We start from the raw sequence: 26,463 nt of genomic DNA, 5'->3' as shown, positions 1-26,463 counted from the left end.
AGAGCCGGCCGGCCAGAGAGAATTTTGGGGGGAGGGACGGAGTGCCTCCCCCCCACCGCAAATGTCACCCTTCGAAAAGGTAAGTGACTTTCGTACATCCCTAAATCTTATAAATATGCTCCCTAACAAATGTAAGATAAAGTCAACCACTGAAAACAAATATTGCATTATAACTCAACTTCATCATATGGTTACTTTTTATAAGGGATTGGATCCAGATTTAATCACACTTAACGTAAATCCATTGAAATAAATGGAGCTTAAGGTAGTCATTGTTGTCGTTCAGTTGTTCAGTCGTGTCAGACGCTTCGTGACCCCATGGACCATAGCACGCCAGGCCTTCCTGTCCTGCGCTCTCTCCCGGAGTGTGCTCAAGTCCATATTCATTGCATCGGTGATGCTATCTAGCCATCTCATCCTCTGCCGTCCCCTTCTCCTTTTGCCTTCTATCTTTCCCAGCATCAGGGTCTTTTCCAGAGAGCTTTCTCTTCGCATTAGGTGGCCAAAATATTTAGGGATGTACGAAAGTTCCACCACGGATCTCGGGGAGGCCGAATGCCAGTGCATTTGGCCCCCCGAAATCGGTGGCGGAATGGCTCGCCCCCCACCCCCCCCGGGACGAGACTTACCTTGGGCAGATCTTCCTGGCGGCAGTGGGGTGGCGGCGGTGGCTATGGCAGCCGGTCTTCCAACCGGCTGCCGCCGCCGCCATTTCCAGGTTAAAAAAAAAACAAAAACAAAAAAAGTGATAGGCTACGTAAAGATTTACATAGCCTATCACGGCTAGATTTTTAAAAAACACCGTGATAGGCTACATAAATCTTTACGTGGCCTATCACGGCTTACTTTTAAAAAAAAAGCGCGTACGCAAATGGCAGCGGCCATGGCTGCCACCATTAGCGTTCCTTATTTTGGCACATCTTAGTCTACGTAAACATTTACGTAGACTAAGACGGCAAAAAGAAGGGGAACGCAAATAGCGTAGATGCAAATAGCGTAGATGTAGATTTGCATACGCGCGTGGTTTTTTTAAAATCAGCCGCGATAGGCTATGTAAACATTTACGTAGCCTATCACGGCTGACTGCAGGGATGCAAACGGTGGCGGCTATGGCCGCCACCATTTGCGTCCCTGCTAGCCAGCAGCCGGATGTCCGGCTGCTGGCGGAGCCGGCTGGCGGCGCCGCAGAATCGCTGCGGAGCACAGCCGGCTGGCCAGGATTCCAGGGGGGAGGAACGGAGTGCCTCCCCCCCTGCCAGGATTCCGGGGGGAGGGACAGAACGCCTCCCCCCCACCATCAACATAATCCACGGAAAGGTAAGTCACTTTCGTACATCCCTAAAAATATTTGACCTTCAGCTTCAGTATCTGTCCTTCCAATAAACAGTCAGGGTTGATTTCCTTTAAGATTGACTGATTGGAACTCCTTGCAGTCCGGGGGAATCGTAAGAGTCTTCTCCAGCACCACAGTTCAAAAGCATAAATTCTTCGGCGCTCAGCCTTCCTTATAGTCCAGTTCTCACAGCCATATGTTGCTACTGGGAAAACCATAGCTTTGATTATACGAACCTTTGTCAGCAATATGATGTCTCTGCTTCTTACTATGCTGTCTAGCTTTGCCATAGCTTTCCTCCCATGTAGCAAGCGTCTTTTAATTTCATGGCTAGACCGTCTGCGGTGATCTTGGAGCCCAGGAAAATAAAATCTGTCACTGCTTCCATTTCTTCCCCTTCTATATGCCAGGAAGTGATGGGGCAGATGCCATGATCTTCATTTTTTTTAATGTTGAGTTAATGTTGAGTTTCAAACCAGCTTTTGCACTTTCCACTTTCACCCTCAACAAGAGGCTCTTTAAATCCTCTTCGCTTTCTGCCATTAGGGTGGTATCGTCTGCGTATCTGAGCTTGTTGATAATTCTCCCGGCAATCTTAATTCCAATCTGTGATTCATCTAGGGATGGACGAAAGGGATTTACCTCATCCCACAGCTTGCTTCGCGGTGGGGGGGAGGCGCTTCGCTTCTCCCCCCGAAGTTCAGGCGAGGGGGGGGAGGTGCCCTGCTTCGCCCGGCCGAAATTCAGGCTGGGGGGGAGGCGCCCCATCCCTCGCCACCGAAATTCAGGCCGGGTAGGAGCGCTCCGTCTACCTGGCCACGAAAAAAAAAGTAAAAAAACACACACACACCTGTGATAGGCTACGTAATGATTTATGTAGCCTATCACGGCTAGATTTCCAAAGTCAGCCGTGATAGGCTATGTAAATCGTCACGTAGCCTATCACGGGTGACTTTGGAAAAAAAAAAAGCTCGTACGCAAATGGCGGCTCCCATGGGGACCGCCATTTGCATTCCTTATTTTGGCACGTCTAGTCTACGTAAAGATTTACGTAGACTATGGCGAAAATAAGGGCAACGCAAATAGAGTTCCCTTATTTTCGCCGTAGTCTACGTAAATCTTTACGTAGACTAGATGTGCCAAAATAAGGAACGCAAATGGCTGCGCCCCATGGGCGCCACCATTTGCGTACGCGTTGTTTTTTTTTCCCCAAAGTCAGCCGTGATAGGCTACGTGACGATTTACGTAGCCTATCACGGCTGACTTTGGAAATCTAGCCGTGATAGGCTACGTAAATCGTTACGTAGCCTATCACGGATGTGTGGTTGTTATTTTTACTTTAATTTTTTTTTTTGCAATGGCGGCAGCGGCAGCCGGTCAGGAGACCGGCCGCTGCCCCCGCCCCCGCCGAAACGCCACCGAACCGCTGCTGGGACCCGCCGCCGAGAGGGACATTCGCCAAAGGTAAGTCCCATCCCGGGGGGGGTGGCGGGGGGCTGGCGGAGAATTTCCCCAACACTTTCAGGGCGCCGAATGCGTCAGCACTAGGGATGGGGGAGAATTTCTCCCGAAACTTCAGGGGGCCGAGCGCCAACGCATTCGGTCCTCCGAAGGTTGTTCGGGGAGAACTTCTCCGCCCCCCCCGCCCCCCGCCCCCCCGGGATGGGACTTACCTTTCACGAATGTCCCTCCCGGCGGCGGTTCAGCAGGTCTTCATCAAGGGCGGGGGCGGCAGCTGGTCTTTCGACCGGCTGCCACCGCGGCCATTACAAGGACAGTAAAAAAAAAAAACCACCCCTGTGATAGGCTACGTGACGATTAACGTAGCCTATCATGGCTAGATTTGCAAAGTCAGCTGTGATAGGCTACGTTAATCGTCACGTAGCCTATCATGGGTGACTTAAAAAAAAAAAAGCACGTACGGCTAATGGCGGCCCCCATAGGGAGCCGCCATTCGCGTTCCTTATTTGGTCCCTGTAGTCTACGTAAAGATTTACGTAGACCATGGCGAAAATAAGGACAATGCAAATAGCGTTGCCCTTATTTTCGCCGTAGTCTACGTAAATCTTTACGTAGACTACAGGGACCAAATAAGGAACGTCAATGGCGGCTCCCTATGGGGGCCGCCATTTGCGTACACGCTTTTTTTTTTTTTTTCAAAGTCACCCATGATAGGCTATGTGACAATAAACATAGCCTATCACGGCTGACTTTGCAGATCTAGCCGTGATAGGCTACATTAATCGTTACGTAGCCTATCACAGGGGCGTTTTTTCTTTTGAAGTTCGCAGCCGGGGAGACGGGGCGCTTTTCCCCGGCCTGAATTTCGGTGAGGCGGGAAGCCTCCCCCCCCGGCCTGAACTTCGGGGGGAGCAGCGAAGCGCCTCCCCCCCACCGCGAAGCAAGCTGCAAGACCAGGTAAGTGACATTCGTGCACCCCTAGTCGGCACTCGGCCTCCCGAAGATTCGTGGAGAAATTCTCCGCCAACCCAAGATTCATCCAACCTGGCGTTTCTGATGATGTACTCTGCATATAAATTAAATAAGCAGGGCAACAATATACAGCCTTGTCGAACTCCTTTCCCAATTTTGAACCAATCGGTTGTTCCATGTCCGGTTCTTACTGTTGCTTCTTGACCCTCATACAGGTTTCTCAGGAGACAGGTAAGGTGGTCTGGTACTCCCATCCATCTTTAAGAATTTGCCACAGTTTGTTGTGATCCACACAATCAAAGGCTTTAGTGTAGTCAATGAAGCAGAAATAGGCGTTTTTCTGGAATTCTCTTGCTTTCTCCATGATGCAGCGAATGTTGGCGATTTGATCTCTAGTTCCTCTGCCTCTTTGAAACCCAGCTTGTACTTCCGGTAGTTCTTGGTCCACATACTACTGAAGCCTAGCTTGTAGGATTTTGAGCATCACCTTGCTGGCATGTGAAATGAGCGCAATTGTACGGTAGTTTGAACACTCTTTGGCATTGCCCTTCTTTGGAACTGGAATGTAAACTGACCTTTTCCAGTCTTGTGGCCACTGTTGAGTGTTCCAAATGTGTTGGCATATTGAATGCAGCACTTTAACAGCATCATCTTTTAGGATCTTAAATAGCTCAGCTGGAATACTGTCATCTCCGCTAGCTTTGTTGTTACTAATGCTTCCTAAGGCCCACTTGACTTCACTCTCTAGGATGTCTGGCTCAAGTTCAGTGACCGCACTATCATGGTTATCAGGGACATTCAGATTTTTCCTGTAGAGTTCTTCTGAGTATTCTTTCCACCTCTTCTTACTCTCATCTGCTTCTGTTAGGTCCCTGTCTTCTTTGTCCTTTATCATGCCTGTCTTTGCACAAAACATTCCCTTGAGATCTCAGATTTTCTTGAAGAAATCTCTAGTCTTTCCCATTCTGTTGTTTTCCTCAATTTCTTTGCATTGTTCATTTAAGAAGGCCTTCTTGTCTCTCCTTGCTATTCTCTGGAACTCTGCATTCAGTTGGGTATATCTTCCCCTTTCTCCCTTGCTTTTTGCTTCCCTTCTTTCCTCAGCTACTTGTAAAGCCTCATCAGACAGCCACTTTGCTTTCTTGCTTTTTCCTTGGGATGGACTGAGTTGCAGCCTCCTGAACAATGTTACGGACCTCCGTCCATAGTTCCTCAGGCACTCTGTCTATCAGGTCTAATCCCTTAAATCTATTCCTCACCTCCACTGTATATTCATAATGGATATGATTTAGGTCATACCTGAATGGTTTAATGGTTTTCCCTATTTAGTGGTTTTCTTCAATTTAAGCTGAAATTTTGCAATAAGAAGCTCATGATATGAGCCACAGTCAGCTCCAGGTCTTGTTTTTACTGACTGTATAGAGCTTCTCCATCTTTGGCTGCAAAGGACATAATCAATCTGATTTTGATATTGACCATCTGGTGATGTCCATGTGTAGAGTCGCCTGAATTAAATTCGCCCATGCTTGTCCATTTTAATTCACTGATTCCCAAGATGTCGATGTTCAATCTTGCCATCTCATGTTTGACCACCTCCAGCTTACCTTGATTCATTGATCTGACATTCCAGGTTCCTAAACAATATTGTTCTTTACAGCATCGGACTTTCTTTTCACACCAGACACATCCACAGCTGAGTGTCCTTTCGGGTTTGGCCCAGCTGCTTCACTCTTTCTGGCGCTACTTGGAAATACCCTCTGCTCTTCCCCAGTAGTATATTGGACACCTTCCGACCTGAGGGGCTCATCTTCCGGTGTCATCTCTTTTAGCCTTGTGATACGTTCCATGGGGTTTTCTTGGCAAGAATACTGGAGTGGGTTGCCATTTCCTTCTCCAGTGGACCACATTTTGTCAGAACTCTCCACCATGACCTGTCTGCCTTGGGTGGCCCTGCACGGCATAGCTTATGGCTTCACTGAGTTATGCAAGCCCCTTCGCCACAACAAGGCAGTGATCCATGAAGGGGCTGTGATCCATGAAGGGGAAGGTAGTCATGGCTAACATAAATTCTCGTGATTTCAGTGGTCTAGTCCAAGTATGACCATACCTGGATCTAACCGAAGAAGCTGAAACCAAAGAAGAATGATAAATGTCCCTTTTCTATGGTTATTTTCTCATCAAAAGCAATTAAAACATCAAAAGCGTAGGAAGTGCTTTCAGCTTTACCTGGCACATTGCACCAATTGGTTAACATGAGAAGAAAGGGAGTCATAGCTCCTGGTTGCCATAATAAATTTCAATACCTATCATCAAGAAATAAGATATTATACTCTCTCCACTCCCTTTATCTTTGGGATTGTGTGACTGTACCAGTACAGTATCCTACTGTTTCCCTTATAGAAACCAGGATGGATCGCCCACTGTGGTCATCATATCATTTCTCAACGTTCTGACCATTGGCTTCCTTCATGTGGGAGTGCTGGTTGCTATTAGGAAGTAGATATCATGTCCCAACATAGAGAAAAATAAAAACAAAAAAGTACTATTTTGGATTTTTCTGATAATCATGGACAATAGTTGTGTGTGGATGGCATTTCAGTTGTTTCTGTAGTGATCTGGATTAATCTCTAATGCCCAAGAAACTCAGCCAGTTCTTTTAAGAAGCAGAATGAACCAGAAATGCTATGCTTAACCAAAGGTGCCATCTTGAAATGACAGTCTGGGACACTTGATCGCATTTCAATGTAGTGTAAACCAAATTATGAGTTCTCAGTTAAACAATTCATATGTAGGAGTTGAACCCCACCAATTACGTTTATATATATTTAATTTAACATCATGTTATTTGTTGTTTTCACAGATCTAGTATGTCTTGTGAAGTGGAACAAGATGTGACAAGGGAAATGGGAGAATCCAATGTAGTTATTAGTCACATATTTTCTAACCATGTCAGCTACAATCAAATAACCAAACAAGCTAGCATTCACTTTTCTTGCATGTTGTTGTAAAATATCCATTTGGTTTAGCAAGAGCTTATCTGTTTTAGCAAGGTTGTTGCATGTTTGGTAGCATATGAAAAAGCAACATGATATAGTGATAAAGATATTTGTGAACATGTCATTTTGTATTTAATATTTTACACACTTATACTTTGATTCTATTTGTGTTAACTCATTTCCAAGGAATTATAGTAAAATATTTCCATGCAATATATGTCTATTGTGATTTTCTAGTAACGATAATTGCCCATACTGTGATGATGGGCAATTAATCATCAGTTTCTAAGTTCATTCTATAAGGGATCCCAAAGGGGTCCCCTTTGTCTCATTGTTAAACGTGCATTGTGAAGCCACTTGTGGAACTGATAACATGGCAAAAATGTAATGTATCACCAGATGGCTAGAGATACATTTATATGTCAATGTGCTGATCATAGCATTTCCATCTTGAATCTATACAGTTGTTTGACTGAGATTGTGAGGTGTGTGGCTACAACACAAGAAAGAGCTGCTTTGCATTAAAATGTATAAGCATTTATGTATTAACGGGAAAGCTTTTGTGTGTGTGTGTGGGGTGTATGTATGTATACACACACCCTGCTGATTGCCTAAGGTAGTTGATAGTTTGAGTTAACCTGGTGAGTTCCATTATGCATTGAAGTCCTTTGTACAAAGGACCAATTCCTACCCTTAAGACTAAATTCTTCTGTGTGAATGTTGAAGTAGTAGGAGAGAGAGCCATTGTGGTGTATGTGACAGGGTGATGAAAATGAATGGGGAACCTTAGGTTCAAGTGTTCAAATCTCATCTCAGCCATAAAGTTGGCTGATCTTGGACTAGTCACAGTTACTCAGCCTAAACTACTTCATGAGGTTGTTGCAATTATAAAAAGGGAGGAAAGCCCATTTCATTTCCCTAGAGCTTCTGGTGGAAGGGTACATGTGCAGCCTCTGTCCAGTTCCCCACTTTCTCTATCTACTTCAGTGGTTTCTTTCCTGGGTCGTCTTTAGTCCTTAACAGCTGGTACTGAAACTTCAGGTTTCACCTCAGTTTGGGGTGTCTCCTCTTTATGGCTGGTACCAGAGTTTGCATCACTTTCAGCCACAAGAACACAAACTTCTAGGGCAATTGTTATTTGAGGAAATAATTCAGAGGTTCCAATACCCAACCTCTGCCCTATGGAGAATACTGTGACTACATCTAACCATACAATCCATTGTGCTGTTTTAAAAAGGGTTTCTGCAACCTTAGATAATAACATAGAAATTGTTGAGGTTATAAGCAATTCAAGTTTTCAAGCAATATTTTACAGCAAGTTATCTTTAAATTCATAAAGATAACTTGCTGTAAAATATGTATATTAAGACTTTGTTTTGAAAAGCAGTTATTAATTTGTATCTGAGATTACAGGGCAAGAACTGATCTTGGTACTTAAGTGTTTATATCCTGCAGTGTTTATATCTGTTCAAGGCACTTCAGGTGTTAATAAAAGGGTGTTACAATATGAGATAAGAATTTACTTGTATTTTATATGTTTCTCCCATTTCATTTTCAACAAGATTTTCACTTTTACCCTTTTTGTGATTACAAGGATATACACACAGGTCACAGTTAATTACTTACTGAAGTGCTAACATGCTAAAGAGAGGAAAATTTCATTTTAACTTAGCTTGCAGTATGTTTCCACAGAATCTGCACAATTCAGGAGCTTTTGGCTCCGTTCGTTTTGAAGCCAAAGGTCTATTGATTTTAGAAATTTTTCTCGAAACCCATAATATCAAGGGATCAGAAATAAGTTGTCTTTTGGGACTGTAACACAGATTGATTTAAATCAATATTGTCTAGAGGAAACCAGGACATACGGCAGCTTTCTCTTTCCTGTTTATGCTTCTTTATATTGTTTAATGCATTACCTTGTGTATTATGACATTGCTTGATGTAAATTACATGCTGTGCCTAATGGACTTTTCATACTCTTTTGTGTTTGAAAACCCAACCAGTCACTTTTCAAAGAGGAGATGGAGGACTTATGAGCAATGGAAGGTATGCCTGCTAGTAAAAAGTTCATATTCAGTTTCAGGTTCTGTCATATTTAAGGCCTATCATATTTAATTTTTGATTAGGAACTTTAAAAAAGAGTAATACACAATTAGTTGTAAGAGCGACAATCCAAGGAGGAATTAAATGGCTCAGACCAGATTTTAATGATCTGTTGTACACTTGAGGGGAATCAAGTCCAGATGTTTCATATCTCCCAGATGCCCAAGAAGAAATTAGTAGAAAGTATCAGAAGGAATGTGTTCATTTGTTTTCAGGATGTTTATTGCATTAATTAGGCATTAGTAAATGAAGTCGCTGTTGTTTAAGACTCCTCATTGGCTCCCACTAAATTGCTATGAGTGAACAATTACACACAATCGATCACAAAATAAATGATTCATGGAAGATGAATAGGTTGTAGATTGATAGAACTGGATTATACAACTTTGGCTACTCAATTGTAATTGATAAAAGTTGATAAGAGGACCATATATCCTCATTTATTTTCTCTGTGCCAATATGGAGATTGTAATTAGGCTCTGGTAATAACTTCCAATCTCCTACTTAATCAATATTTTAGCAAAAAAAAAAAAAAAAGATTAGGTCTAGTGAGACTTCATAGATGTGGCAAGAATGCAGCTGGATCTTCTTATTGCCGTTTCCATAGAAACCCACATTTCTATTTGGGATTGTGCCAGAAGGGCATTGGGGGAGGGGGGAAATACAGTGGTTAATAATGTTAAGAAATAACGTAAGAAGAACCCTGCTCGATCAAACCAAAGACCCATCTAGTCCAGCATCCTCTTTTCCACAGTTGCTCTTTGTTTTTAAGTGTGCAAATAATCAGGTACAGCTTCAGACTCGCTGGTTTCATGTTTTGTTCCCCATCTTTCTCCTGTTTTATCTCACCAGATGTTAGAAACATACTTGGTGAGCCATATTCTTTGAATTGTACTTAACTCATAATGACTGGTTCCTTTCAGTTAAAATGTGCTCAGTCTTCAGTTCTCAAAATCTGAAATCAAATTATATTAATAGGAAAGCCTGTTGACACAGATAAAAATGCTGTTTTGAACTTTCCATTAATTCCACTCAAACCTGCTTGCCTCTAAAACCATGCAAGAATGCTCAAAGGAAGAGCTAGCAGATTGTGAATGACAGACATAGATTTGGGATGCAGGAAGTGAAGGAATAGGTGCCCAGAGTCCTGGAAATGGCTGATACAGAACAGTCACTTTGAGTGATTGTTCCCTTGAGGTGGCAATTTATCATTCATCCCTAGTTTAGGATCCTTCAATGGTACAGCCTACTCTTTGTTTTCAAGAGAGACAACAGAGTTCATTTGTTTTCTAGCAGACTTGTAACTGATGCCTTCTCCTGTTTCCACAGACAGAACATTTGATTTGTTTGTATGAAGTCCCAATTAACTGCTGAAGCTTTTTATATCAAGAAAGGTTTCACAATTTTAATACAAAATACATTTTAAAATCTCATAAACTGTGTTGTGTACTCTGTTGTGAGATATAAGTAAAGTCTCCTCAATTACAATTGCACTGAGTTTTCTCACAGATGTATTTTGTTGTTGATTTTCTTCAGTCGACCAGGCCTGTTAAATGCAAGTGACCCCAGTTATCCTTGGCTTGCAGATTCTTGGCCTGCCACCAGCCTGCCAGTAAACAACAGCACTAGTGGGCCAAATGATCTTGGGAATTTTGGTCGTGGAGGTACGTTTGTTCATAGTGTTTCTCAAGAAAAAGTTGTAAAATGTTTGCAGGACAGCATACATTCTTCCCCCCACCTCCATTAAATTTTATTTTGAAATAGTTTGAATGTCCTTTTTGTTGTAGAGCACAAAAAGTAGGCATTCTGGGTGCATTCCCTGGCCAATTGGAATCAATGCAAGGAAAACGGGGCGGGGAAGATGGGGAAAAAAATACCACTTCTCCGTCCTTTCCACCCTGCTGACAATTGCTTGGCTGGGCTTTGGATAAAGAGGTTCCTCCAACTTCGGGTCTTCCTGCATCTGCCAATAGGATTGCTCCATTATTTATTAATACTATATTTTCTTTTCCTTTTTTTTTGTATTTTTGTATTTCGATATTCCTTTTCCAGGTGATGGACTTTATTTATGTAAAGTAACTTCCCATGGAAGTGTATCAAATAGGGCTGGGCTAAACATTCTACCCAGGCAAATTCTGTGGCTTTTGCAGGTCATTCTAAGGCTGGGTTCTCCAAGACACTTCTTTTGGTATCCACCAAGCTCCATGCCCCTCCTGATTTTTATTTTATTTCTTAAGGTTTTTAAATTAAAACTTTTCTTTTAACTGGGAGGCTGACTTGCTGCAAGGAAAGTGCTGCCCTCCAGCACCATCTTTATTCAGGTTGGAAATAGTGGTTTTGTGTTTTAGAACTCAGACCCCACAGCCTTCTGCTTAGGTTTTGGGGCAAATTACTTTTCTTTTAGTCTTACCAGTTTGGCTTCTGGAAAATTAGTGTTCTTTGACCACTCCATGGAGTCATGCATTGATAGATTTTTATGGGGAGAATGGTTCTGTATTATGAGTGGATCCACTGTTTTAATTTCAGTTGCAGCTGAATGTGGGAAGATATAGAGAGAGCAACTATAAAGTGATTTATAGCATGTTCATGAAGCTTTCACTTAATTATTTGAAGATTTGAAAGTGCTATTACTGTCTTTCCCAATGTGGTGTCCTCCAGATGTGTTGGACTACAACTCCCATCACCCCCAAACAGCAGATTGAGGAATGATGTGCTATCATATACATCTTATAAATCTAAGTTACAGAAATGCTGAATTGAAAACCAGCATCCCACTGTTTATAACTCAAAAGTTTTACCATAATATTTTGGGAAGAATATTAAAAGGTTATCATATAAATGTGGTGTTCATCATGGACTTTAACCTGCATTATCATGATGATGTTGTTTCATTGTTATCATTGTACGTTTATTCTGTGTGACTAAGGGCTTCTCTACATGGGGCTTTTATCCTGTGATTGAGATTGGTCACTGACTGAAGTTTGCGGTACCTTTACATGGTGTCATCAACCTCCAGTGCCTGTGTTGTACTTTCCAAGCATTTCAGCAGCTTAGTTTGAAATGGAAATAATGTAGCAACAAAAAGATGCATTTTCCATTTCTCCGTGAAAAGAGGAAACCCTGCAATAAGAGGAACTAGACCACAGCGCCATCCAGTGGCTGTATAAATGAAACATATAGAACTTGTGGATAAAGGAGGGGAAAGTGGGGGGGAAAGGAAGGGTATGTAAAGGATAATCATAATCCTGGAAAGAGTCCAGAACCCAAAGCCCCAGTAAAATTGTGGGACAAAAAGTCCTAATTTTTGTTCACTGTTATATACGGCATCTGAAGGGCCAAAGGGTGTTGAGGATTTACCCTTCTGAGGCTGTAGACAGAGCTACAACCTCGGAGGTGAGAATTTGAGCAGGGATTTCTCCTCTTCATCCACCCCAGCCTCTCTTGGCTGCCACAAAAGCTCTGCAGCAGATCCCTTTCCTGAGGTTGGAGCTCCAACCTCAGAAAAGAGAAGAGATATGGGCAGCATCTGTGCTAGTGGGCAGGGAAGGGATAGGCCACGGATCTGCTGGATGCAATGGCTTCTCTATCTATGCCACTGGTAGGGGTGAACGAAAGTCACTTACCTGTCCTCAAAGCTTTTTGTGGTGGGGGGGAGGCGCTTCGCTGCTCCCCCCACGAAGTTCAGGCCGGGGGGGGAGGCTTCCCGCCTCGCCCGGCCGAAATTCAGGCCGGGGAGGAGGCTTCCCGCCTCGCCCAGCCAAAATTCAGGCCGGGGGGGAGGCTTCCCGCCTCGCCCGGCCGAAATTCAGGCCGGGGAGGAGGCGCCTCGCCTCGCCCAGTCGCGAACTCCAAAGTTTAAAAAAAAAACAAAAACGCCCCCGTGATAGGCTACGTGACGATTAACGTAGCCTATCATGGCTAGATCTGCAAAGTCAGCCGTGATAGGCTACGTAAATCGTCACGTAGCCTATCACGGGTGACTTTAAAAAAAAAAAAAAGCGCGTACACAAATGGCGGCCCACACAGGGAGCCGCCATTCCCGTTCCTTATTTGGTCGCTGTAGTCTACGTAAAGATTTACGTAGACTACGGCGAAAATAAGGGCAACGCAAATAGCGTTGCCCTTATTTTCGCCGTAGTCTACGTAAATCTTTACGTAGACTACAGCGACCAAATAAGGAACGGGAATGGCGGCTCCCTATGGGGGCCGCCATTATCCGTACGCGCTTTTTTTTTTTTAAAAGTCACCCGTGATAGGCTACGTGACGATTTACGTAGCCTATCACGGCTGACTTTGCAGATCTAGCCGTGATAGGCTACGTTAATCGTCACGTAGCCTATCACGGGGGTGTTTTTGTTTTTTTTTCTTTGATTGGAATGGCGGTGGCGGCAGCCAGTCGAAAGACCGGCTGCCGCTCCCGCCCCAGACGAACACCCGCCGAACCGCCGGCCGGACCCGCCACCAGGAGGGACATTCGCCAAAGGTAAGTCCTGTCCCGGGGGGGGGGTGCGGAGAATTTCTCCCCGAAACTTGTTCGGGGGGCCGAACACGTTGGCGCTCGGCCCCCCGAAGTTTCGGGGAGAAATTCTCCGCCATCCCTACTGGCAGTGCAACTCAGTTAGACAAGCTCAGAGACCTGTCTAGCTTAAAATCCTGCAGAGGAGGATGGAGAGGCTGAAAACCCCCTGTTGCTCCTCCTGCCTTGCCAGCAAAAGCCCTTAGAGCATAGGATGATCGGAAGCCCCCCTAGGATTGCGCCCTAAGTTATCTAGGTAGATGGATGAATGACTTTCATGATTCAACACACAAGGAAATTACCATATATCATGTAAATGTATTTTATCTGTTTGTATGATTTATCTGTAATTTAGGTGTAATTTTTTTTTCCAGAGGAGCTGTCCTTCATTTTCAGCAGTTTAGTATCAACATAATTGGCTGATCATTTGATTCTCTTTAACACTGTTAAAATCTTGACATATTCCAAAACGATTTATTCACATTTCTCTCTTTTTACTGTCAGGAGGGGATGTCTGGCTTAACTTCAAAAATCAAACTGGATAGTGTTTTTTAAAAAGCACCACATACCTCAAAAAAATAATTATCTGAGGATAGCTCAGTATTCATTCAGTAGGTTTGTGCAATCTTCACAAGGGGTGCACGTGATGGTGGATGGGGGGTGAGCAGAAGGAGATTTTTTTTTCTGTGATTTGTAGTCACTCCTTTCATCATTTTCTGGGAGCACAGACAGTTCATTGGCTCTGACATGAAATGAACAATTGAAAAAATTCTTCAGGACAGAAATATTCCAAACTTCACTTTCACAGCTGAAGGTACAGAGGAAAGATGGTTTTAGGCAGTGAGACATGAAGGACAAGTGGAAATTTTGTCACAGATGCTGTCAGCAAGGCAATGGTTGTACATCATCTTCCCTTCATTGGCTCATGGACCCTGTCTCAGCTGAAATGCAAACATGCAGAATAAAACATTTGTTTATCATATTAAAATCTGGGTAGTTTGGGGTTTCCATGTAGTGCCATTTTTTTTTCATTCCCTTGTTTTCATCATAGATGTACTGCCTCCAGTGCCGGGCCAAGGGGATAAAACCGCTACAATGCTTTCTGACGGAGCCATTTATAGCAGCATTGACTTCACTACGAAAACTAGTTACAACAGTTCCAGCCAAATAACACAGGCAACTCCATATGCCACAACACAAATACTGCATTCCAACAGCATCCATGAATTGGCAGTTGATTTACCAGACCCCCAGTGGAAAAGTTCAATTCAGCAGAAAAGTGACCTAATGGGATTTGGTTACTCTCTACCTGATCAGAACAAAGGCAACAATGGTGATTCTAGTTCTTATTTTTCTTATAAGAGTTGTTTGTAAGAATTTTCTATGCATGGCTACAGAATTCTAGTTTGTCCTCGCTTAGTTCCCATTTCCCTTAATAATAACATACCTTGCATGTATCCTGTACCCTTACATATGCAGCTAACTGTATTGTGCTATAATTTCAGTTCACTTCATTATTTGCCAACGTCACAGCCTACCTACGCTCCACTGTGCTGCCATTAGTATACACTAGGTTAAATATTTTCCACAGTTCTACCACATCAGCTGTTTACCATCTAACTGCATGTTGTGCATGTGCTTTAAACTAATCACATGATGGCACTGTGACCTTTGCCCTTTAACCTTTAGCCTTGCTTTACATCCCTGACTACCGATTGGCTGAGGGATTGTCTAATAGAATGCCACACAACCAGTCACAGGATTTCAGCACCACCAGCTCTCACAACAGCTCAGAACGAAGTGGCAGCCTCTCAGGTTGGTTTCAATGCAATATGTGTCAGGAGAAGTGGTTATGCTTGTAAGCAGCTTTTTTTTTTTCTGTTCCCAATTATAGCCTTGAAAGAGTGATCACTACACGAAGTGTCTGTGTTCAAATATTTCAGTGTGTCTTTCATTTAGACATTTGTGGATGTATTGCTATTGTCTATAAAACCATGACTTTGATAAAGAAAAGAAACAACGGTGTGCATTTTTTGCCCTAACTGAACAAGAAACCCATTTAGAGATAATAAGAAAATATATGTAGCCTTTGTACCCTGTGTATTCCAGCATGATTGGAAATCTTATTTTGTAACTTTCTGGCACAATGCTGACTTTATTCGTAAATCAATCTCCACTTTATAGTACTGGCTTTCTCCGAGGAGCTTCATGATGAAGTTAATATTTTGGTTGTATCATTGCTGAACACACACACACCCAAATTCCTGGGAGGCTTCACAATATTTCTATTGTACATCAAGACATCCATCCATAGCAATATACTGGAACCCAAAGATAAGCTTCTCATGACAGTGGCTTTTAGAAAGTTTCGGAGCTGCATACAAACATAAGATATGGGTATTATGCTGTATGCTGTATTATAATTATTACACCACGCCACTGAGGAACAGGTCACCTGGTATTAGAAACTGCAGAAAACAATTTGGCTGTGTCAAATTATAGTGTGCAAAATTATGCCATTTCAATAATACTTTTTAAAAATCTGGTATGAAGCTCCTTTAGTAACCTCTATTTTGCCATGCCAGCTCCATTTGTTTTTACTGCTTTATTGTCTGCTGTATTTCCCTATATCCCTTAACTCTCCAACCCTGGTGCAACTTTCAGCTCTCTTCTCCTACTGAAATGTTCTTCTGTATAATTACCTACTTCCCTGTTCCTTGTTATGTTCTTCGTCCTCAGGGCGCAGCACATAGCTGTGACTGTGTGTCGCCATTGTATTGGTTCTCCCCTCAAACGTTAAATACATTAACTGAAATTCTCCTCCTATTGATCTGCCTCTCATTTCTTGAGTTTTCACTGGTTTGTTTGTTTAACAAGTCCTTTTCCAGTCCTCTACAGTATGTGTCCTTTTTCTCTAGGGGAAAAAAGACCACTAAATTGGATGGTTTTAAAGTATTACAAAAAGGAGTCTATCAATACTTTTTAATTGAATGCCCCAATACTGTTCTAGTAAGAAACCAGTTACATTTACAATTCACATTTTTTAAAAACAGCGACACTTGGCCTTCTGAGTAAGAAGAGAAATAAACTTAAATAGTAAAGTTTTTGGTTGTGTCCTTGGCAACTCTGTTCCAGAGAGAGAGAGGGAGATTATGCAAAACAGTATTATAAATACACTGGGATCTGCCATTTGAAAGAGTTTTCCGTGGTCTATTATTTTTTCTAACAATGACTGCATGGAGGCTTAAAACAGACGTGAATAAATCAATAAATATAGTTTTGATACAGCAAGTACATCTTAACTTTTATTCAGCTTATGCTTCATTGTGACTAAGCTGTATGGAGTGTGTGAAATAAAAAGAAGTAATTCTGGGCAATTATGCAGACTATTTTCATTCCATTCCACCCTATTATTATTTATAACCTTATGACAACTATAACACGTTGCTGCTGATGTTGCTAAGATAAAAATACTCTTTCTCTCTCTCTTTTTGAGTGTGCCATCTGGAATCATAGCTCTTTCAGGAAATGTAAATACTCAACTTTGTTTCTTCATACTTCTATAATGTGTCTTGATTTCAGGTGGGAAAGGAGGGAAGAAAAAGAAAAACAAAAATACTTCCAAGCCTCAGAAAAATAATGGGTCTAACTGGGCCAACATTCCTCTTCCACCCCCTCCAATACAGCCTCTTCCAGGCACAGAGCTAGAACACTATGGGCTGGATCAGCAAGAAGCAGGGTAATGTATTTTTTCTCTTTTGACCCAACTTGGAATTCAGTATCTCACAACTATGCTATATAATATGTGAAAGCACCAATCTGATTCTGTTGTTTGGATAGGAAGGGACTGGTATGTGGGGACAAGATGTTCTTTCTGGTGAATTTTAACGTAACAGTCTTATAATAGAATTCTCTGAAAATTCCCTCTCTCCATTAAAAAAAGAACTGATTCCTGGAACAAATGGGTCTGATGCACATTTCTGATGGCCTGGAATCTTTCTCTAGCCTTCAGAAGATGACATTCTCCAGGTAGAGTCAGGGGAAGAGAAACAGTTTCACACTTTTCAAATTTGGAAGAGGGAGAGAGTGATGCATGTCAGCTTGAGCTAGCTAAAGCTGAAGTACAGTTTTGCAGGTAAGAAACAGTAGCTCCCTAAAACCCAGCAGCATGGACATGATGTAAGTCTATGCTGCTGGTTTTTAGGAGACTGCTTGCTTCCTATAGGCTATACTTATATACTTGCAAATAAAATAAATATTACAAAGACTGCAAAAGTCTCCAGTGCTCGCTCCCTCGCTTCCTCTTTCTCATCCAAAGGAAACTGCGGCCCTTGGTATTTTCATAAGAACATAAGAAGAGCCATGCTGAATCAGAACAGGGGTCCATCTAGTCCAGCATTCTGTTCATACAGTGGCCAACCAGCTGCCTGCAGGAAACCCACAAGCAGGACACTACTTAGGGAGCTGATTGAGAACACACCATCTCTTTCTCTTTTATTAACTCACATACATAATGGTGGATTTTACCCCACCAAACATTAGGAATGCCGGGAGTGGGGAAACACTGTAGTACTGCAGCTTTAATTTGAAACACGGGAGGAATAGGGGTAGAAGAGAGGAAGTCCCTCCCCCCATCACCTAAGAGTTAAGTGGGAGTTGTAGTCTCCAACACATCTGGAGGGCACCAAGTTGTGGATCTTTGGCTAATTGTTTCTACTTGTCCTTCACAGTTTGTCCCTCCTTCCATCTCCTGTATACATCCCTGGTTTCCAGCCATCCTGGTTTCTTTAGATACCTCCCACTTTTCTTGTTCACCAGAATAATTTGCAATTGTTCCTTCAGTATCTCAGATTTAAGAATCGCCCACCCATTTTGAATTCTTTTCTCCTCGAGTAATTCTACTGATGGGATTACACCCAGTGTTTCTTTAAACTTCTTGAAATCAGATTTTCTAACATCCAGGCTGCATGTCTGATTACACTTAGCTTTCCTTATTCTCAATATCATGAATCCCAAGATGATGTGGTCACCTCCACCCAAAGTCCCCACTACTTTCACTTTATCAACCATTTCTTCCCTGTTAGTGAGTGTCAGGGCCAGGATAGTTGACTCCCTTGTCTCTTCTTCCACCTTCTCAAAGGTGTGTGAACACATTTCCATCATCTTTAAACTTTTACAAATAGTAGCCATTAGGGCCTCTAATCTGCATTTGGGACATGGGTGGAGGGTTGTTTTAAGCCCTCTTCCCTCACTTTCCCACTGAAAATCTCCCCAAACAGCTTTTTTGCCCCAACCAGAGAAAATATATGGGCAAACACACTGTTAACCCCCTTCCCTCACTGTCCCAATCTAGATTGGGAGTCCCAGGGCTGCAATTTCCCACCCCCACCATCCCAGTCTGGATCAGGGCCTTGCTATTTGTAAAAGTTTTAAAACTGATAGAGATGCATTCACGCATCTCCGCCAATATGTCTAGTTTGGTCCTGTGTACCCTCTTCTCACTTATTAACTCACAAAAGCTGCCACAAATCATTGAGATATCCACCAAAGTGGGTTTAGATGCAGCAAACATCTTTGTAAATGGAATCTGGAGAGAGCCAATGTGCATTCAAAAGCACTTGGGATACATGCAGAACTCCTTGAATCCCGGGCCACCAGGGTGAAAAGTAAATTGTATGATTCCACTATGTAAAATTCATCCACCCTTGTTAATGATTAAAAGGTAAAGGTAAAGGTGTCCCCAACCAGTCGTGTCCGACTCTAGGGTGCGGTGCTCATCCCCGTTTCTAAGCCGAAGAGCCAGCGCTGTCCGAAGACGCTTCCGTGGTCATGTGGCTGGCATGACTGAACACCGAGGTGCACGGAACGCTGTTACCTTTCCCGCCGAGGCGGTACCTATTTATCTACTTGCAATTTCTTGCTTTCGAACTGCTAGGTTGGCAGAAGCTGGGACTGAAGACGGGAGCTCACTCCGTCACGCAGCACTCGGGTCTCGAACTGCTGACCTGCCGACCTTCCAGTCTGCAGTTCAGCATCTTAACCACTAAGCCACCGTGGCCCCATTGTTAATGATTAGTTCTCTCTTAATCCAAGAATCAACCAGTTTCCAAGATGTTTGGAATGTGAGAAAAATGTTTTCCCTAGCTGAACTTCCATGGTATAGTCCTCAAACTGCTTTGCTAATAGAAGCCCCATTTGCCCCTAAAAATTGTGTCCCAAGAAGGCACTTCAGAATTGGGTCTATACAAAGAAAGAATAGATAATTTAATGCAAGAGTTTAATTATAATTACAAAAAAAGGGTATCTGCACTTTAATGTATTTGCAGTTTTCAGCCCAGATAATTGTGCAATAAAAGACAAATAACTTCCATATATTTTAAAGACACCACACTGATAAATAAGACAGGTAAATTGATGCATTATCTGTAGAGAAACCTTCATGACATAGGTCTTGGCTTCTCAATTGTGTATAGTATCTATTATTTGGTTGAGAAAATTATGTTTGACACCAAGACAACACTGGTTACTTAAAGCTAAGTAATCTGTGATACTGACAGCATACTTTCAAGATTCACACAACTCAGCTTGTCTTTCAAATTACACTTTCCAGTTATTTAAAATGTTGCATTGATAATGACTGCTGTTTTCCTTAAAGTACAGCTTTATCAGAGGAAAACTTAACTTGAAAAACCAGATCCCTAGGAAAAAATTGAGCACAGTTTGCATAGTGGGAATAAAGCTTTGCTATTTTATTCTAGTAAATTATTTGGTTTATAAATACAAAAGGAAGAGTTAAAATGTGCAATTAATATGTGGAAATAAAATGCAAACTCATATTTATGTTGCATTATCTGCATAATGATTCACGATTCAGGCATTCACGATTCAGGAAAGTGGGGAAGGCAGTCAACACTATACTGCCAGACCTTTCACCTGAACTCCCTCTTCCTTGTCACAGTGTGATCAGAGCATTCTGATGTCAGTGACTGATCCTGACCGGAGATGGGAAGACAATCAGTAGTGAGCAGTGCATAGCACCATGTGGCTTTCCAGTTTCAGCCACAATGGCTGAAAACAGCTGCCACCAGCAAGGCCCCCTTCATTCCTTTCCTTGTGCCCTATACTGTTGCTTGTTCTTCATCTTACCACCAGGCTTCTCTTATTCCAAAATGCAGGGTGGATGCTAGAGGTTCCAAATTGTAACATTCCAAATGCAAGTATGTGTTCTGCTGAGCAAATCAACCATGTTTTTATTCAAAAGCAAAAGGATGTGCAAAAGCATAAATACCGGAGTCACAGTGCTGTTCCCAGAAAAAGATGGCACAACATCCTTACGTTTCAGCATGATGGAAATTCTTTCTGTATAAAGAAATATTTAAAGAAATAAATGTAAATGCATACTCATCGCCAGGGAACACTTGAAGAACCTTTGAAGACCAAGGTTGACAGTAGAACAAAGAGGAACTGAGGGAGGAACATTGCAAGGAGGGGCAAGGGCAGGAATGGCAGTTATTTGGGCAGGAAAGGGCTGGAGCACCACCCCCCCCCCCAAATACTCCTGCGCAACCCTATTCAAGAAATGCCCTAGATGTTTGCTAGCATTTAATGTTAAATGGCCGTAGATATGTTCTTGGGTTATCAATATTTGATATGAATAATATGGGCTTGCGCAAACATTTTCACATATATTTTTTTATTATGCACAAGTGAACTTGGCTTATTCTTCCGAAAAAGCAAATACTCCAAACACTATGGGATTCATTTCTTTCCAATTTTGTTTCCCTTAGCCTACAGTTGCTGCATAAACACATAGTAAAACGCTATGCATGCCTATTTCATAAATGGGACTAGCTGGATCTGCCAAGCCAAGCCAGGCTGGATAGATTTTCTGTAGAAATCTCCAGCCCTGGGCACGATACCTGATTTCACAGCAGAATTCCACATAAGTATTTTATTATAACAAACTTGCTAACCACAGTCTCTTACTTTTCATAACTGCAATCCAAAGTGGAATATTTATTTAGAAGTGAGTCCCATTTCTTCAGCTGAATTTGCTTTTAAGTAAGGGTGCCTATGACTAGGTTGCCAACAGGGCAGTTGATATATTGACAAGATTTGATCAGCCTCCAGTATCCTTTTATCCATAATGCCCACATTTGACTTTAGACATAGTATGAATTCGTTAACATAAATAACAACAGAATACATAGTAAATGGTACTGAAAATCCCACTTTCATTGTTTTTATGCTTTTGTCTTGCAGAATTTTATAAGTTTTAGAATGAAATTTACCAATGGACTTTTACTAGAGATCACTGTTGACTGGGCCCCTTTTGCCCTTTATCAAAAAGATAAAATGTAAAATCTTGGTTTTGCTGAAAAAAATGGTGAAATCTGTGCCTGACCTTTGTAGAGCCCGGCTTTATTTGGCTTATAAAAATTGCTTAGTTGTGCTAATAAAAAAGATGGATTATCCATTGTCCATATAACTTTATAGTTAGAACTCCATGGCTTAAATTGATGAGACAGATCCTAAATTGAAATAATTTATATTCTAGGTACGACAGTGATGGTTGGTGCCCACCATTACCAGTCCAGACATACTTGCATCAGGGAATGGAGGATGAGCTTGAAGAAGAAGATGACAGGGTTCCTACACCTCCTGTCCGAGGAGTTGCCTCTTCCCCTGCAATCTCCTTTGGACAGCAGTCCACCGCAACACTAACGCCCTCTCCACGAGAAGAGATGCAACCTATGCTTCAAGCCCACCTTGATGAACTGACCAGGGCCTATCAATTTGATATAGCAAAGCAAGCATGGTAAATGTGACAGTGACCTGGTATTTGGGAAATGAGCACACCAGAAGTGATATAATATAGAGTGTAACATTCAGGGTTGACCATGCCTAGCCTTGAAGGATATACCTGTGCCTTTAGTAATTAAACAGCAAGGAGATTTTGGCAGATGTGGATTCTGTCCCCATGGCAGCATCATGACAGGAACTGCCAAATTGCCAGCTATTGAACAAAGGAAGCTTTCTCAGCTTCTAACAGCTGTATAGAAGAGTGGTGTCCAACATCTGTATGTTCTCCCATAACAGTGGTACACAGTGATGTATTTTACTGAACCCATTCCTTGATCATGTGTTAAAGTAATGTTTAAAAAAAATACATGAATGTTTTTAACATCAGCTCAGTTTAGCTTTTTTTCTTCAAGATAATTTTACTATTTAAAACTTTACTAAAATAAGTGAGTTAGGCACTATTACACTGTACTTACTGGAACATCTAGCTTAATGAAGACAAGTATCTAATCACACATAAAACAAAATTACACATTTCCTGTGTAATTAATGGCTTCCATCAGGATCTTATAGTGTTACTTACCTTGATAGGGAATTTTTAAAAAATCCCACAAATCAACGTTTTCTGAGATAAATCATGCCATATTTCACAGGATATTAGGAAAGAAACCCCAGGATGATTTTTATGTAATAAAACTCTTTTAGAACAGGCTGATGCTCATTGCTACCTTGAGGATGAAATGATGGAATGCCTGGGGAAGTTGCGGCATTGACACATTTAACCTCCCAATTCTGCTGTACCAGTAATGCAGGAAGATGTTTTAAAATATACATATCAGAAATTATATTAATACTAGTTCTGGTATTCAAAGGATGAAGAATGAAATACCAAACTGATCCAACTGTGAGAGACCCTGCTCAGGGACTGAAAATAACAAAACAGACTTCTATTACAGAATAGAAAGTCACAGGCATTTTGGAGATCTCTTAACATGCTGAAACACTCTTTTAAAAGTAGTACAATTTCAGCAAGCCAAGAAATGACTGAGAATGTGAACTAAAGTAAAACTACTTGCTGAATGGCATAGTGCCAATGAAAAAAGGGGGAATATTTCCTGACATACAAAGGCCACAACTTACACTGAAGAGTTATTATAGGTCAAAGAGGCTTGTATGAATTTTCTGCTGATGCCAAAGCCAGCTGTTTTCCTTGGACAATTTTCAGTACTCCAACCTCGTTTGCAAGCTGCAGCCAAACGACAGAGTACTTAGGCCACCTCCTCCATGGGATATAGCTTGTTTATAGAACAAGCCAAGACCAAGCATCAGCTAATTTGGGTCTAGGTTAAATGTATAATGGTGCCAGGCAGGACACAGATGCATGCCCTGGCCTGCTTTCAGCCTGTACCTTACAGCTGTTATGCTTCCTGTGGTGGCATACGAACTCCAGGTGCAACTTTTGGTGTCAGTTACCATCATGAATCTCATTCTGTAATCTGTGTTTTTTATACAGAGAACTGTGCACCCAATGTACACTATATCTGATCAATTAAGTGTGCCTTAGTACAGTACTGTCTCAAATGACCCTAACCAAACGCACTTCTGTTAATTTAATAATATAATATATGGCACTGGAGTTGCCATTCTTCATTTCTTTTAAACTAGCAGTAGCCTGGCATTCAAAAACATGTTTACATGGTCTATTTTTGTTTGTTTATATGTGATACTTCTATACCATCACATATAATATGTTGTTTGGTTTTAGTTTTTGTGAACCGCCCAGAGAGCTTTGGCTATTGGGCGGTATAGAAATGAAATAAATAAATAAATAATAAAACCCCTAAGCAGTTCACATATAAATATTAAAATCATATTTAAAATGCATTATTAAAAACAATTCCAGTTACAATAATAGTACAAAGCAATACAAGGAACAGTAAGATGAAGCAGCATGATTAATTATAATCAATTACATTGTGGAGAACATATTTGGGGAACATGCAGAAATTAATGTAGACTGAACCATAAGCAATGGAAATAAGCCTGTCTCTACGCTTTTCAAATGCAAGTTAAAACTAGGATTAAAGCATTCCACAGTGGTAATTCTGGAAACAAGTTATGTGGTTATAGCAATGTTTGGATATGCAAAGGTCCCATCCATCACAGTCATTTATTTCACAAGACTCAAAGGAAAAAAATGCTGTCTTAAGAAATAGTGAATATATTTCCCAAAGAATGAGCTATAACATTTTATGAGGACTGATCTGTGAATGAACACGTACAAGTGAGGTTATTGTTAGAAATCTGCCATTAAGGGAGATTTTGTTTAGAGAGATCTTTTTATATGTATCTTCTGTAAACCACAGTGTGAAGTTTGACCTAGAGATAGCCTTGCTAACAAGCAACATGCCTGTCCTAGGCAACTCTGTAGTAATGGGCCTCAGAACAGAAGCCCAGTTAACAGCACAAATATCTTTCTCTTAGTCTAGCATCCACGTTTATGCCCAGCATCCAAGGTGGAACTGTTCCCATACCCAACATACTTTCACACAGGAATTTGAATGTTTATATACCCTGTCAAGCCCTGGCCCTGACCACATCCTCTTGACATCTCTGTAGACTAGCTGACTGGATCACGTGAGACTTTTGTAAGTCAGTAAGGGTGCAATGTTTGTTTAGGTAGAAAAATGCATGTTTAGGTAGAAAAAAGTCCTGCAACTTCCCAGCATTCCCCAGCCAGTGAGACTGTAAAGTTGTAAAACATTTTCTGTCTAAACATGCATAGAATTGCACCCTAAAGGAATGAAGAAGAGAATTGAATGCATAGAATTGCACCCTATGCATAGAATTGCACCCTAAAGGAATGAAGAAGAGAATTGGGGTGTTCAGACTGAACACCCCAATTCTCTTCTTCAGTAAAAGGAGCCATTGTGGCTTCTCCCCCCACCCCTGTGGGTGCGACTGTCATTTGCTTAATTCCCTGCAATGCAGCGTGGGTTGCGGTTTTGTCTGAACCGGGTGTACGGCATGGCAAGAATGGCTTCATACCCACCCTACAACCTCCACTAGAAGTCATGGGTTGTAGGATGGCTATAAAGTGTACCCTACAGCGCACTGGGTTCAGACGACACGCCAACCCATGCTGCACCACGGGGAATTATGTAAATAACGGTCACACATGTGGTAAGCACGGGGGTGGGGGGAGAAGCCACAATGGCTTCTTTTACTGACATGATTGTCCAGACCCAGTCAATATATCTCAAAAGAGTCTTCTTTGGGGAAACTGACTCAGCCTCATTGGTTACCAGGAGCTACTTGGTTACTTGGTTATTAGGAACATGCAAGATTCTTTTAGGTGCTACTTGAGAAGATTGAGTCAGTTGCCCTAGTCCTATGACTCAAAAAATGTTGGGACTTATTAAATTATTTCTGTTGCATCTTTGAGGTCTCTGCTGTCCTTCCTTACTTCCTGTAGATCAGTAGTCCACAGAACAGTATCACACAGTTTATATTTTAGTATTTTTACTCTGGTAGTTCCTGGAACAAAATGGAAGGCTGTATTGTTGACTTATTCTGTAATCTTGAGGCAAGAAAATGGCCTCAACAGTTTTGGTTAAAGCAGCTCAGAAATTAAGCCATTCTAAATATGACCTACCTAAAATAACTAACAAAACTGGTATATCAATGTTCTATTTGTTTTAGAAGTCATTTCTTGCTCTCCAATAGGAATAAAGTTAAGAAAAAATATTCTTTATTTGCAGTGCACATAAAATTATGTGGCTTTTGGCCTGTTCATCTGATTTCATCTTTTTAACGTCATAAATACATCCAAAATATACTTAGGGAGCACTCCTATGGCCGCTAGATGGCAGCTAGACAACCATAGGATATGGTGTTTTCCAGGAACCAACCTCAAAGAACTGACCTCCCCCCACTTCCACGCTGCCTTGGTTGGAGGCAGCATGGAACAGCCCCATCCTCGTCCTCTGCGCTCGCTAGGGGTGGACGAAAGTCACTTACCTGTCCTCGAAGATTTCCCGCGGTGCGGGGGAGGTGCTTCGTTGCTCCCCCTGCGAAGTTCAGGCCTGGGGGGGAGGCTTCCCGCCTCGCCCGGCCGAAATTCAGGCCGGGGGGGAGGCTTCCCGCCTCGCCCGGCCGAAATTCAGACCGGGGAGGAGGCGCCTCGCCCGGCCGCGAACTAAACAGTTAAAAAAAAAAAATGCCCTCGTGATAGGCTACGTGATGATTAACGTAGCCTATCACGGCTAGATCTGCAAAGT

At 42.0% G+C, this 26,463-nt stretch overlaps 1 protein-coding gene and 1 long non-coding RNA gene across 2 annotated transcripts in view; one reads left to right on the top strand and one right to left on the bottom strand.

Moving 5' to 3' along the window:
* The window catches only part of ROBO2 (roundabout guidance receptor 2), a 721,099-nt gene that overhangs the window by 638,165 nt on the left and 56,471 nt on the right, over positions 1 to 26,463 (top strand). Inside the window, exons 19-24 of the mRNA XM_084843509.1 lie at positions 8,766 to 8,808; positions 10,402 to 10,529; positions 14,433 to 14,714; positions 15,071 to 15,196; positions 16,964 to 17,120; positions 21,939 to 22,199. Of these exons, the coding sequence (XP_084699635.1) occupies positions 8,766 to 8,808; positions 10,402 to 10,529; positions 14,433 to 14,714; positions 15,071 to 15,196; positions 16,964 to 17,120; positions 21,939 to 22,199 (997 nt within the window). The remainder of the gene's footprint in view (positions 1 to 8,765; positions 8,809 to 10,401; positions 10,530 to 14,432; positions 14,715 to 15,070; positions 15,197 to 16,963; positions 17,121 to 21,938; positions 22,200 to 26,463) is intronic.
* Positions 20,105 to 26,463, bottom strand: part of LOC146349795 (uncharacterized) — an 87,585-nt gene continuing 81,226 nt past the window's right edge. The window contains exon 3 of the long non-coding RNA XR_014789087.1: positions 20,105 to 20,740. This is a non-coding gene — a long non-coding RNA (uncharacterized LOC146349795). The remainder of the gene's footprint in view (positions 20,741 to 26,463) is intronic.

The sequence above is a fragment of the Heloderma suspectum genome, chromosome 3 (genome assembly GCF_057233095.1).
Source record: "Heloderma suspectum isolate Gila_16-S chromosome 3, 16-S_ref, whole genome shotgun sequence".
NCBI lineage: Eukaryota > Metazoa > Chordata > Lepidosauria > Squamata > Helodermatidae > Heloderma > Heloderma suspectum.
The sequence above is the reverse complement of the archived record's forward strand: the minus strand, read 5'-3'. Positions and strand labels throughout refer to the sequence as shown.